Source organism: Triturus cristatus, chromosome 9 (assembly GCF_964204655.1).
Source record: "Triturus cristatus chromosome 9, aTriCri1.1, whole genome shotgun sequence".
NCBI classification, from domain to species: Eukaryota; Metazoa; Chordata; class Amphibia; order Caudata; family Salamandridae; genus Triturus; species Triturus cristatus.
In genome coordinates, this window is record NC_140592.1 from 214,484,511 (window position 1) to 214,497,482 (window position 12,972).

The following is a 12,972-nucleotide window of genomic DNA, read 5'->3' on the forward strand; positions in this document are numbered from 1 at the left end:
TCCACAAACGGTTCTTACTCTATTCCAAGTTTTTAAATATGACCCAATCCTTGCTATCATTTGATTTTTGTGGCCGAATTCCAGTCTTATTTGGGCTGGAGATGATTTCAGGGGTAGATGGAAGAGAGATCTAAATACTTTGGGGAGATCAAGGTTAAGGAGCTTCATCCCTACCACAAAGTGCTTCACTTCCGTATGTAATTGATGGTAACATTCTGGCAGAAATCACTTTCAAGAATGGTGCATAACTGACCTTCTAATGTTCTTTGTAAGATGCGGAGTATTAACCCACCAGCCCCGACACGCATGTACACTTGTTTGTAAGTGTATGTGTAAACAGGCAAACTGTTGTAAGTGACAACACTTACAATGCTGAAGAGCCAGTGGGTGACGTGAGCTGACCAGCTGTTCAATACTGTATGCATTAGTGAGCAGAAGCAAAATGTGAGTGCCAGTGGAACAGACCAATGGATGAAGAGGGATGACCAAAGACCCATCGTGTATGTATGCATTATTTTACTACTGATTTGTTTTTGGGGGGGGGGGGGGGGGGGGGGGTTCACGAGGTTGGCACAACACCTAAGCTGTCTCTACATCAGATGTAATAGCAGCACTTATTCAACATGAAAAGGAAGATTATCCCAGAAAATAGTTAAAGCAACAATCACACAGCACCAGAGCAAGACTCTAAATCAGGTTACGTTAGTACTTGTTTTACCCGGGACAGTTATCTGAACATGCATATCACAGAAATGTCCTATCCAGCCTACTCAACAAAGACATTACCACCGAAATGGGAGTGACGACAACCATGCCAAGTAAAAGTAAGGCTTCCTACAGAGGACGGTCCCCTTCCAACTGGTTAAAACCTGGTTAGATCTCCTGGGCCGCTATGCGGTGGTCACGGGCACCTTTTATGGCGAATCCATTACACTCTGTAGTGTATATGCTCCACCCCCCTTGGACAGTCCGTTGTAGATACTATAGTACGGCTGTGGGGAGAACTTCCTAGTGGCCCGTCTGTGATCGGAAGTGACAAATTATGTAATGGACATACAGATAGATAGATGGTGTCTGCAAGCTGCTGTGCCAGACTCAAATAAACCAAATTGGCTGCTATTGTGGCTGGCCTGGAGATTGCAGATGTGTGAAGATCTCATTAGCCGATAGATTCCGGGTGCACTTATTTTTCCACGACACGCAAGTCTTTCTCTCGATTGGATTACTTCTATGTCCCCACCACATACATACATAGAGTATCACACACAAGCATTTTACCCAGGGGGGGCTATCACAACACTCTCCAATAGTCATACGTCTCTGATTTGTGCCCTAGAGACCACCACTTCGCTGGCGTCTTTCGCAGTGGAATCTACAACATTCCACATATATGGTCCCCCTTACACGATTAATCAAGGAATACTTCGCTACCAACATGGGCTCTGTGTCGTCTGCGGTGACGCTCTGGGAATAATTAGTTATGGTTACCTGTTCTCCCTGCTTTAGAGACGTAGTTTTGGTGCCAGGCTCTTTTCTTGCATCTGCCTGTTATACACAGACTTGACAGCGTCAGTGCGAGTGGCAGGTTGCGTAACCGAGAAATTTCCTATACACACTAGGGCTGCCCCCTTTCCCATTGTTGTTTGCACTGGCGGTGGGGCTGTATGGGTTAGGATGGACGCACAGATTGAAGTGAAGCACAGTTTGCTCAGACGGGATCACCTTAAAAGCCAATGACGTCTTGTTTATTATAACAGATCCGGCGGTCACAAGACCGTGTCTACTTCAAATTATGCTGGGTTTTGGCAAAACATCAGGCCTCTTCAGGAACGATTCGAAATGTGTGGGCTTTCCATTAAATGGGTATGCTGGACCTCTACAGTCTGTAGAAGAAGGCATCAAATAGCTAGGGGTTCATCTGTCACCAGATGCGCAATGGTCACGGTTCAAGACTATGAAATGGTGGCTTGGGCGAAAGAGGAGGTGAGGATATGGTCACTTCTTCCGGTATCATCGACAGGTAAGTCGGCCATATTTAAGATGGTCACCAGACTATTGTATCACTACAAAGTTATCCTTATACCAACCCATGAGGCTGGTCTCGACAGATAGACTCCATTCTTTTGGGTTTCCTGTGGGATGGAGGTATCCCCTGTATTGCCAGTCTGTCTCCAGCAGTGGCATCACGGCTGCTGACATATACTCCTATTACTACGCCTCGCACTTAATGATCAACAATGAGGGGTGGTATGATCTCCATGGGGACCAGGCATGCGCAACTGAAAAATGTGCAGTGGGCGCTACCCCCTTGTTGGACTACCGCTATGGGGCAGTGGGGTTGGGGTCTCTCCTCCTGGTGACACAGGTGCTTCTGAATATCTGGCAGAGTGCCCTGCAGCGCACGCAGTGGTGGGGCAGGCTAACGGAGAGGATGCCAATATGGGATGGAACAGTATTACAGCAGGTGACTTGGTTGGAAGGCTTCGGGACGTGGGATACTATAGGTATCTCCACTTTAGGGGACATTATGAGCAGCACGGTCTTCGAATTGTTCCAGGAGCTGCAGCTAGAATATCAATTGCACCATTGCCAATTTCATCATTACTAACAGCTTCAACACGCCTTTATCCCCTACATTAAACACCATGAAACACTCCCAGAATTTAACCTGCTGGAGAGCAAGCTTCTTTTATCTCTCTCTCGCTCGCTCTCTCCCACTCACTCTCTCGCGCGCTCTCTCTTTCCATACGAGGCAGATATCGACACCTTAGATGACGACGAGTGATCAGATGCTCTACAGGGACCCCGAGAGGCGTCTCTGTCTTAATCCACTTAAATAGCTTCACAGAGCTTGCCCATAGGATTGATAAGCTCCCCAGTATGTCTCCGATGATGAACAGAAGACGGCATGTTACTACACACGGTTTGGGGTTGCACAGCACTAAATCATTTTTGGCGGGGTGACTTCCTGGTTCGGTGAGGTCCTTTCCTGGACCGTTCCACTGTATCCGAGGGCACGATTGTCTCTAAAACTCTGAAAAAAAATTCTCATATGAATCATAAGAGCAATACTTGAAGAATCACAAATCAAATAGAAGGAACTTACCTAGAATCAACACGTTCCACAGCTAATTATCAGCCCACGGAGTATATTAACCAAAAATAATGGAAGGTCGGTGAATCAATAGAACACAGAAAACAGCAACACTTTAATAAACATGAAATAGCCATCTCAAAAGAACAAGCCCATATATATTTCAAGAATACCTAAATGGTTTCAAGTGCTAAAGCATTGGACAATGTGAAAGTAGCACCTCAGCAGTGTTCAGCAATTCCCCCGAGCCTGTAACAGGCTCTTGTCTAGTTCCATATGAAAGTATAAACTCTAAAAGAAAGATTACAAAGACAAGCAAAAGGGAATGTTAAAATAACATACAACATTTAGCTACTGAATTTTTAATTTCGGCCTGATCCCAAAGTGAACATTTGTAAAACTAGGCCATTCTAGCTCCAGTGTTTGCTTATTCGGGGTGGGGTGTTTGTGATGATGAAATTAGACTGACATTTTTCTTGCTATTTTTAGTAATGGTTTTGCAATCTTAATTACATTTCAGTGTCTCAGAAATACTTCCAACAAATAAATAAAACAGAGCCATTTCACATCAAATATCACATAAAGGAGTGAAGCGTAAGGGCTGGGGAGGCAAAGACACAGACTACATTCATTAAGGGTAACTTGCAGTACCAATCCAGAAGAAAATAATAAGTCCTTAAAAAAAATAAAAGAGAGTGCAATTTGGCAAGCTACAAAGCAGCATCAAGAGTAGGAGGTCAGATGTTTTTGTCCTTCTGGTAAGGAGCTAAACATGTTTATTTAAAAAGATAGCATACCAACCTGCTCCATGGAAATACCACAGCCATATAACATTAGGGATTTTGTTTGAAAGTGGAACTCACAGACCATTGCTGTAGTAGAGACTACTCATCTCTGCCTTTTATGAAACAATATCCACATATTTGGTGGATGCAGCTTATTCCAAGTTTAAACATTTTCACAATATTTACAATATACCAATATCCTTTTCCCACAGCCTGTTCTAAAATTCATGTTGCATTTATCATTATGCCTATGTCCCTAAACAAGAGAAAAAGCATGGTTAGAGTTTGATTGAGACTGATGCTGATGACCAGCCACGCTGGTGTACAACATGGCTAAAACAAATTGGCATAGCCAATAGCTCTCGCATAGGGGAGACCTATTGGCTTTACCAATGCTTGTCAGATACTGTGGACAAGTGCTTATTCCACATTCTTCTCCACTTAAGTTCTAAGCACCAAGGCGAAGCAAACAAGCATCATACAAACCGAAAACACCCATTCAAGCTACACGCAAAGCACTCACTGTCAGCAAGGAGCGGCTCCTCCGCTATTGGGGAGGAGCATTGCCCCCCTCCAGCACCCTCCAAAACAAGGGCAATAAAACAATAATCAAATCGGTTTTAAACCAGTTTTATTATCGTTTTATTTTCCTTGTGCCGAGTCTTGTGGGCGGGGCCATAGTGACGACAAGCACTCAGGGGAGTGGTAGTGCACTGCCTGCACTGCATATTACAGTTTGGCCGGCCAGCTAAACCGCCATGCACAGTAAATACTGTCTCCAAGCCAGCAACACAACTAGGATGGATAGAGCAGGCACAGACTCCCAGTATGTCCTGGAGTGCAAATCGAGGGCGCTCAGGCCATGAGAGCAGCTTCAGGATTGGCCGCAGGGCTTCAGGGCTGGGAGCCTGTGCCTTTCTGCAGTGAAGAGAAGAACAGCAGAAGAGTGCAACGCAATGGTGGAGGGCAGCAGGTAAGTTCTTTTTTAAATGTTTTACATTGTCTCCCTTGTCCCCCTTCCACCCAGTCCCACCTCTTTTGCCTGCAACGAGCTGCTCCTGCTGTCAGCCCACACTGCATCACATATCCCTTTTGCAGTTAATCGCCGTCACTTATGAAGAAGAGCAGAACCTATTACCTCTCTTCTTTCAAACTAAGGGCCCAAATCCCCAGCCGGATGTATAATTAAATATATCTGCCAAACTTTCAGGTAACTGTGACAACAATGTTATGCGGCTAACAGTAACACCAAACTAACTTCATCGCTAGTAATATGGCAATGTGCCTAAAATGCAATAATTTCTGTTACAAACACGAATGGATTTATTAATGACTAATGACAATGCAGTAGGCTAAATTTTTATTCGCATTGTTCTGGCAAGCAGCACAATTACTGATATCATATAAGACATACAAAATAGTATCATCACTGGAATGTTTTGTTTCGAATTGGCTAAAAATCTAGTTAATGTTTCCATGGGTAAAGATATAGGTGGTTGCTTTATGTAGATGCAGAGAAATAGACACCTGACAACACAGAGCAAAGCCTCCAGGAAGAGCAGTTGTTAGGCTTCCAGTAAACAGTACACAAAATGGACGCTATATGTTACCCACATTACAATGCTAAATCTTAAATGAGAAAAGTGGTTACTATACATTGTGCTAGCTTTTGCTTTTCTTCCGCTACATATGCAGCGTTTTGCCACTAAAAGTGCAAAGGGTCATTTAATCAATGCGACACTTCACAATACAGAGTTATTTGGTAGATGTGAGACAACATTATCATTATTATGTTGTAGAGAAATGTCTCTGGACAGTTTGAACAGGTACATGCATACTTGTTGGTAACTGTAAAGAGGACCTTGTTTCACGATTCAAACTTATTAGAGATTAATAAATAGAATAAAAACAGTCCGCATTATCGAAAGCAGAAGACCATCTCCCCGTCTAACACGTGTTAGAAATGCAGTCCGATTACAAACCCTCTAGAAATGATGGTGCAAATATCAACATAACCATCAGTCATCTGTCTTTCGGGCCAGTCTACAGAAAGTCCAGTTGTGTTCCACTGTGTTTTCATTGGCCCTCTCACTCATGTGGTGCACCCGTGTGTTTCTGATGGCAAATCCTTGCTTTGTGATGTATTCCATCAAATGCACTCGAAGTGCCACTTCTTGGTGGTAATCGCATGGCCCAAACGTAAAGGAAACTTGACAGTCTCTAGTGTCCATCATGTGCTTATTCCACTTAGTAAAATGGTTTGCAATGCCCTCCAATAATGAATGCACCTTAGTTGTTATAGTGAGCTGAGTTATGATTACTGCTACTGGGTTAGAGTATTTTGAAAGTTTCCGAGTGCTTGACAACTCCACAACTTCCTCAAATGTGTCCAAAGGATACAAAGGCTTTGGGTCATTAAGAAACTGTATCAGTGGCTCAACTTGATAGAAATCTGCTTCTTTTCTAAGCAAATCGAATTCCTTAAAATCAACAGGTAAGGTCAGCTCTGAAGTCCTTAGAAAGTTGAGAACATACCGGAAGAGTGGTCCGTCACGATCGATAAAGTAGTTACCTTGAGAGTCTCTAGCTGTGGGAAAGTCTCCTCTGAACATCGCTCCCAACATTGAATCTGGGTATCGCTTCAAAGTTGAGAGAGAAGTTGTATACAAATGTCCGCCAACATTGAGGGTGACTGGATCTCCCATCTGAAACAATCAAAATATTTGAAAGGCAAATGTAAGATCGGTAGATGAGACACATTTAAGTTTACAAGGGAAATAAGGCAGAAGATATAAAATATACTCCAACAATATGTACAAGATTTTCCCTGACAGCAAGACCTGTACCATCCAAGAAACCAGGTAAAAGATTCGTCATTTGTTTAGCATTGCAAATGCACCCTTTTTTTCTGAAAGTCATTTATTTAAGTTTTCTGCAAGCATCGAGGGCTGCATTAAATGCTACCATTTATATGATGTTCAGTTGCTCAAAATGATTATCACATCTTCTAGCGAGCATAATTTGTTCTTCACTTCCTCAAAATCCCGCAAAGCTTCAAATCATGCATGGTCACTTGTCAACTACTTTCTGCTGATAAGCAAAGGGACAAAACAATATAAATTAAAATTGTTGGGAATTTTAGCATATTAGTCCCTTGGGAAACCAAGCAAAATCTTGTAAGACTGCACGTCCAGGCACTAGACAAGAGCCACACAAGTGATGCCCCACGTAGGAGCTAGCTTTGTACCGGAAATCCTCAGTCCCTATTTTTAGACTATGTATGAGTTCATTTCCAGCAGCCTTAAACTTCCCCTCTGTCCCATGTAAAAAAGCCTTTGGAACTTATCCCCTAAGCTTGGCTACTAGAAGGCTACATATTTTCCTCTCAAGTCACCTAGGATCAGCTTATATGAGGGGATCTCTTAACTACCGATTAACGGGTGCATCCCTTCAATTTTCACAGCCAATGGGAAATGCATTCCAAATCCAAGAAGAGGAACTTTCTCTGGACAACCCTAAACCAATAGGCCATAGCAGTCACTCGCTCATAAGGCCTAAAGGAGCGCAAAACAATGAGTCAGCGCCATGAAAATGAACAGAATAACCACTGCAAAAAATATTTCCCAAAATACTCTGTTTCATCTCTAAATCACAGAATAAACGCTTCCCACATTTATTAAAGAATACTTTCTTTTGCACTCAGAGACCTATGATTGAAAAAAGGCCCCATTAAATTAGAACTGAGTGACAAATTCAGAGACAAATGTAGATGCTATTGCAACACATTAGGTATGGAAAGAAACGTGCAAGGCAGCAGGCAAAGTCTTTAATTTGAAATGAAATGCTAGTTGTAAACTATATTAAACAATTTTAGGTCATGTGCTAGTTATTGTGCCCTTTTTTTGCAACGATCAATGTTGCAGCAAAAAATCAATTTCTAAAAACAAAACAAGATGGATGTTTGCTTTTAAAAAACAGCACTGACTGTCACAAAATAAACTGGAGACAAATGAGACCATGAGGACTAGGGCCCTTAGAAAAAACATGTTGAGCATGCTCACAGCACAGTTAAACAATTTTATATAGTCATAGCTGGCTCTCTTCTGGTCATGCATGCATGAGTTGGAGAGACCTTAAGCACAGCAAGCACATTTGGTGAGGGACTGTGTGCGAGGTGGAGTCTGCATGTCCTGCACTCCTTTCATTCAGCGACCTACAGCACAAGCAGGAGCCTAGCTGTATGTGGTAGGGAGCCAGTGGACAGGAAATAGTTCCAGACTAATTTACATTTTGCTTCTGCCCAACACAGCATGTGGAAATGAGTTATTGCACTTTAAAATTGGCACCAATCATTTGAGTGACTGCACAAAGCCTGTGCACACAGTTCACATTTGCCTAAAAATAGTTCCCTTCTCTTCAGTGACAAAGATTCCCAAACAAGGATTAAAAAATAAAAAAAGTTAAGAGTAGCTAGAAGGTTTGCTATTTTAAAAACATAACTACGTGTAAAGTCACTGGTTGGTCTTTTTGTTTCCCCACTTCTTCTGTTGGCAATAACGCACTGCAGAGCGCCAAAACCACGCCCTCTGTCACATCCCCCTTGCATAGCAGGCTACAACAGGGCAGGAGAACGCTTCTGTGCAGCGGATGTGTGCAGTGGGCGTGCCGCTGGCACGCCAAAGGCAAGCCCATCTGCACCCGTCCACGCCAAGCCCAAGCTCTACTGCAGGTTTCGGGACCCATGTTAGGCCAAAACTCTGCTATTCCAGAAAAGATCTTCCTTCCCTCAGTACTAGAGGTAGGAATAATGAATGCACCAACTTTGAATGCCAGTCGATAACGATACATTTCACTCTGATGTGTCAAGGGTGCGGGGCTCAGCTGGGCCACATGACTCATAGGGCTGTTGAAGCAAATATACAAACAGGCGCTCCAGACCAGGTTCTGACTGAAGCTAAAACGACAGAAAGTGAAATCATCTGCACCCTTTTAAATGCCAGGTCTCTGGTAAAGCACTGTATTGAATTTTCTGTCTTAATGGAGGTGCACAAACATTCCATTGTATTTGTGACAGAAACATAGGCAGACCCCACATCCACTTGTGCTTGGCATAAAATCCAACGAGAGCCCTACTTTTCGTTCCTGCAGGAGTCAGTCCCGGAAAATTCAAAGCCTATAGATATAGCAGTAGCCAATTATACAGGTTGGTTAGAAGGAGCTGTTAATCTACTAGCCCTACGTCTAAATCTAGGAGGAGCAATCCTTCGTCCTGGTTTTCAGAGCATCTAAAAACTCAAAAACAAAGATGTAGGAGACAAGAAAAAAGATGGCGGAAAGATTACAATGAGTTAGAAAAAAATAAATACAAAAAATGTCTGCTGGGCTACAAGATTATGATTAAGAAGGAAAAAAAGTCCTATTTTATACGAATGATAGAAGCTGCAAAAACTTCTGATAAAGAATTATTCAAGACTGCAAAACAAATTGACAACAGGAACATATAATGAACTGGTCAACACAAGTCAAGTGTTCTGTAACAGTTAAGCGGACTTCTTTCGTCATAAAGTAGAACAGTTGTAAACAGATTCTCAGAATCTGTTCCATCTTCCTCAAACGAGTCGGTCTACATTCCAAGTCCCACTCAGTGCGAGTCACTCATGAAAGAATTCAACCCTCCTACCTTGAAGGAAGTAGTGACCTAGATCAATGTTGCTACATCCGGCTCCCCTTGTGACCCTTATCCCCCTAAGGTGACTAAACTGGCCCCGGATATTTTTGCCTCCAAATTTATTGAAATCTTCAAATTGATGTTTAGGGCAGGGATCTTTCCTACCACCTGGAAGAGAGCATTGTTGCTTTCATGATTTAAAAAGCTGCCACTTAACCCTTTGGACCCGAATAGTTACCGTCCCATATCACAGCTATCTCTACCAGCCAAAATGGTAGAAACAAATCATTAACAAACAACTGTCTAAGCACATTTTGCATAATAATTCATTAGATTCTACCCAATTTGTATTTCGTAGTGGCCATAGTAGAGCCAGCACTGATCAAAGCCACGGAGGAGATTAGATGGTTCCTTGATCAAGGAGGCAGAGCAGCTCTCATCCTCTTAGTTTCGCAGTGGCCAGAGTACAGTCAGCACTGATCAAGGCCACGGAGGAGATTAGATGGTTCCTTGATCAAGGAGGCAGAGCAGCTCTCATCCTCTTAGATTTATCAGAAGTGTTTGATACTGTGGATCATGGGCTGCTGATAGATTGGCTGGCTGCGATTGGTGTTACCGGGGCAGCCTGGGATATGCTAAGATTGTTTCTCCAGACTAGAGAATAGTCAGTGGCCTTAGGAGAGTTTGTGTCCCAGCCTTTCTCACTTCCCTGCCCGGTGCCCCAAGGGTCCTCGCTTAGCCCTACTCTGTTCAATGTGTATGTCAGCTTCTTGGAAGAAGTAATTAGATCACATGGCTTCTCTCACATCTTATGCCGACGACACCCAAATCGTCATCTCTTTGGTCAGGGATAAAAATGACATAGGTTCCCGATTTCAAGGATGAGCAGGAACTGTTTGAAACTAAACTACGGAAAGGCGGAGGTTTTGCTATTTGGCTCTCATTCATCCTTTTGGACCCCTAACTGGTGGCCGCAGGACTTAGGTGTACTGTGTCACTGGTCACTAAGGCCCCGAATTTAGGGGTAGTAATTGATAATAAACTAACTTTTACTGATTAAGTCAATGCAGTGACATCTTCGTCATTTCATATGTTAAGGACCATAAAAAAGATCCTATCATTTATCCCTTTAGATCTCCAAAAGACAGAAGGCAGCTCGCTAGCACTTACTAAAATATACTACTGTAATGAACTGTATCTAAATCTGTATCAGTACCTACTGAACAGGCTGCCAGTTCTCCAAAACGCTGCTTCATGACTATTGCTGAAAATCCCAAAATATCAGTCAGTGTCTAAAGCGATCAGGAAGGTACACTGGCTACGAGTAAGGCAGAGAATTACTTTCAAGGCTCTATGTACTGCCTATAGGCATTACACAACCAAGGTCCATTTTTTCTTAAAAGCAGCTTCAGCTGGGCCCCTCTCAGTTCTTCTTTATAGAGTCAAAGCTAGCGCCAAACCGCCTATGGGCATTCAAGCGCTCTTATAAATTCTACTCACATAACATCAAATGAATCTTTTTTCATGTAAAATTTGTATTGCAAGCATTCACCAGGCATGTTTTCTTTTTTTCCTGTTTATTTTTGTGGCATATACTTGCAGTGCACTTTTTTTTTAATTAACACTTGCACCAGCCAGCCATGGCAAGACCTATTGGTTTTCTGAATGCTTGCCGACATGTGGCGCCCCAAGTAATCCACTCAACTCAGGAAGGACGTTGGGGGTAAGAAGCAACAGCAGGAACAAGGGGAAGGATGCCAGGTGGGTGCAAGAAGCAACAACATGCACAACAGGAGGGATGACGGGTGGGAGCAAGCAACATGGATGTGGAAAGAAGGAAGGGAAGGAGGAGAAGTACACAAGGGAGCCAACTGAAAAAGACTGACAGAGTCCTTAAACACCAACACCAAGAAAGGACAAACAAAATTAGTGCCTATGACCAAGCAGGGCCATGTTTTGTGTTCCCCATATGCATTTTCCTTCTACGCCAAACACCTGCCCTTAGTACCTTTCTTAATCATGGTTCCCCAGACCTGGTCGAAACTGAGCCTTTATACCATTGTTAGCCTTAACAGAAACCCCTTCACATATATTTTAGGCCTCTTTATAAACAAACACTTCATCAGAGATTAACATTTCCCTCACAGGTTTTTATAAAGCTCGATGCCTCGTGCTATACTTAAAGAAGTCTCTAGTCCCAAATCTTCAATGAATAGTAACTTTTCTTAAACCTTTTTACTGTTTTTTTTTTTTTTTTTGAAAACCTTTATTTCGAAATTCAGGACACAGCTATTCAGCCGACAGCCCGAAGGTTCGGCAGCATTGCAAGTTAGATACAGTAATGCGTCCCGGGTACAGTACGAAGAGTAATGCAAAGGTCCAATTTTAAATAAACACAGAAAAAACACACAACAAACCCCAGCAAGGCAGAACATTGAAATCCCATGGCAGAAGCCCCCAGGGGAGGCAGGCCCCCACTCATCTACTAATTATAAGACTGTGTGCGGAGGAAGAGGGGGAGCAGCAGAGGCCCAGAACGGGTACCTAAACCAAACTGTACTGGAAGGTAGGTCAGGGGGAAAGCTGTTCCTCGGGAGGTTCCAGATCCGGGGCAAGACATATTCCCCCCCTATATTGGTTCCACCGCCCCCAGATGGCGTGCCACTTCCGGGGGCGACCTCTAGAGCAGTAGACCGTCTTCTCCCTAAACATGCTCCAATCCATGTTCTCCTTCCACGCGGTCAGTGTAGGGGGACCCGAGGAGCCCCATAATCGCGCGATATCCCTCTTAGCCACCATGTTACCCAGAGTCACCCATTGGGTCTGTGCCTCATCAAGATCAGTGGGCCCCCAAACGTTCAGGAGGCAACACCGCGCCTCCGGCTGTATCACAATGCCCGTCACCTCCCCCATGACTACATGGACTCTCCTCCAGAACTCCACAATGACCCCACATTCCCAAATGATGTGCAGGAAAGTACCCACCATACCACAGCCCCTTCTGCACAGTCCATCCTCCGAGAATCCCATGTGGACCAGCCGTGGCCCCGTAACATACACCCGGTGCAGTATTTTGAGCTGCACCAGCCTCAGACGCGACGGGATCGCAACCTCCTTAGGCGAAGAAACCGCTGACTGCCAGTCCTCATTATCCAACTCGAGGCCATCCCTGGTCCACTGCTCTCTCAGCCCCAATAGCAAGTCTGCCCGGACGTTTATCAACTTCTTATATATGAGCGAAATCGTGCTCTCGGGCATGTGACCATCGAGGACTCGGTCCTCAAGGGGAGAGGACTCCGGCACCTTCTCACCCTCCACTAGGACTGATCGGAGGGCGTGACGCAGCTGGATATACCTAAAATACTCTGAAGGCCCTAGCTCAAACTCAGTCTGCAACTCCTCGAAAGACTTCACCCTCCCCTTAT

General features: G+C 43.8%; 1 protein-coding gene across 2 annotated transcripts in view; it reads right to left on the reverse strand.

Annotated features, from left to right (window-relative positions):
• Positions 1–3,190: 3,190 nt before the first annotated feature.
• KCTD6 (potassium channel tetramerization domain containing 6) overlaps positions 3,191–12,972 on the reverse strand; it is an 82,327-nt gene continuing 72,545 nt past the window's right edge. Inside the window, exon 3 of one of the 2 annotated variants that reach the window (XM_085624744.1) lies at positions 3,191–6,584. In XM_085624744.1, coding sequence (XP_085480870.1) covers positions 5,898–6,584 — 687 coding nt within the window. In that variant the 3' untranslated portion in view covers positions 3,191–5,897. The remainder of the gene's footprint in view (positions 6,585–12,972) is intronic. The other variant, XM_085624743.1, reaches the window with a different exon arrangement.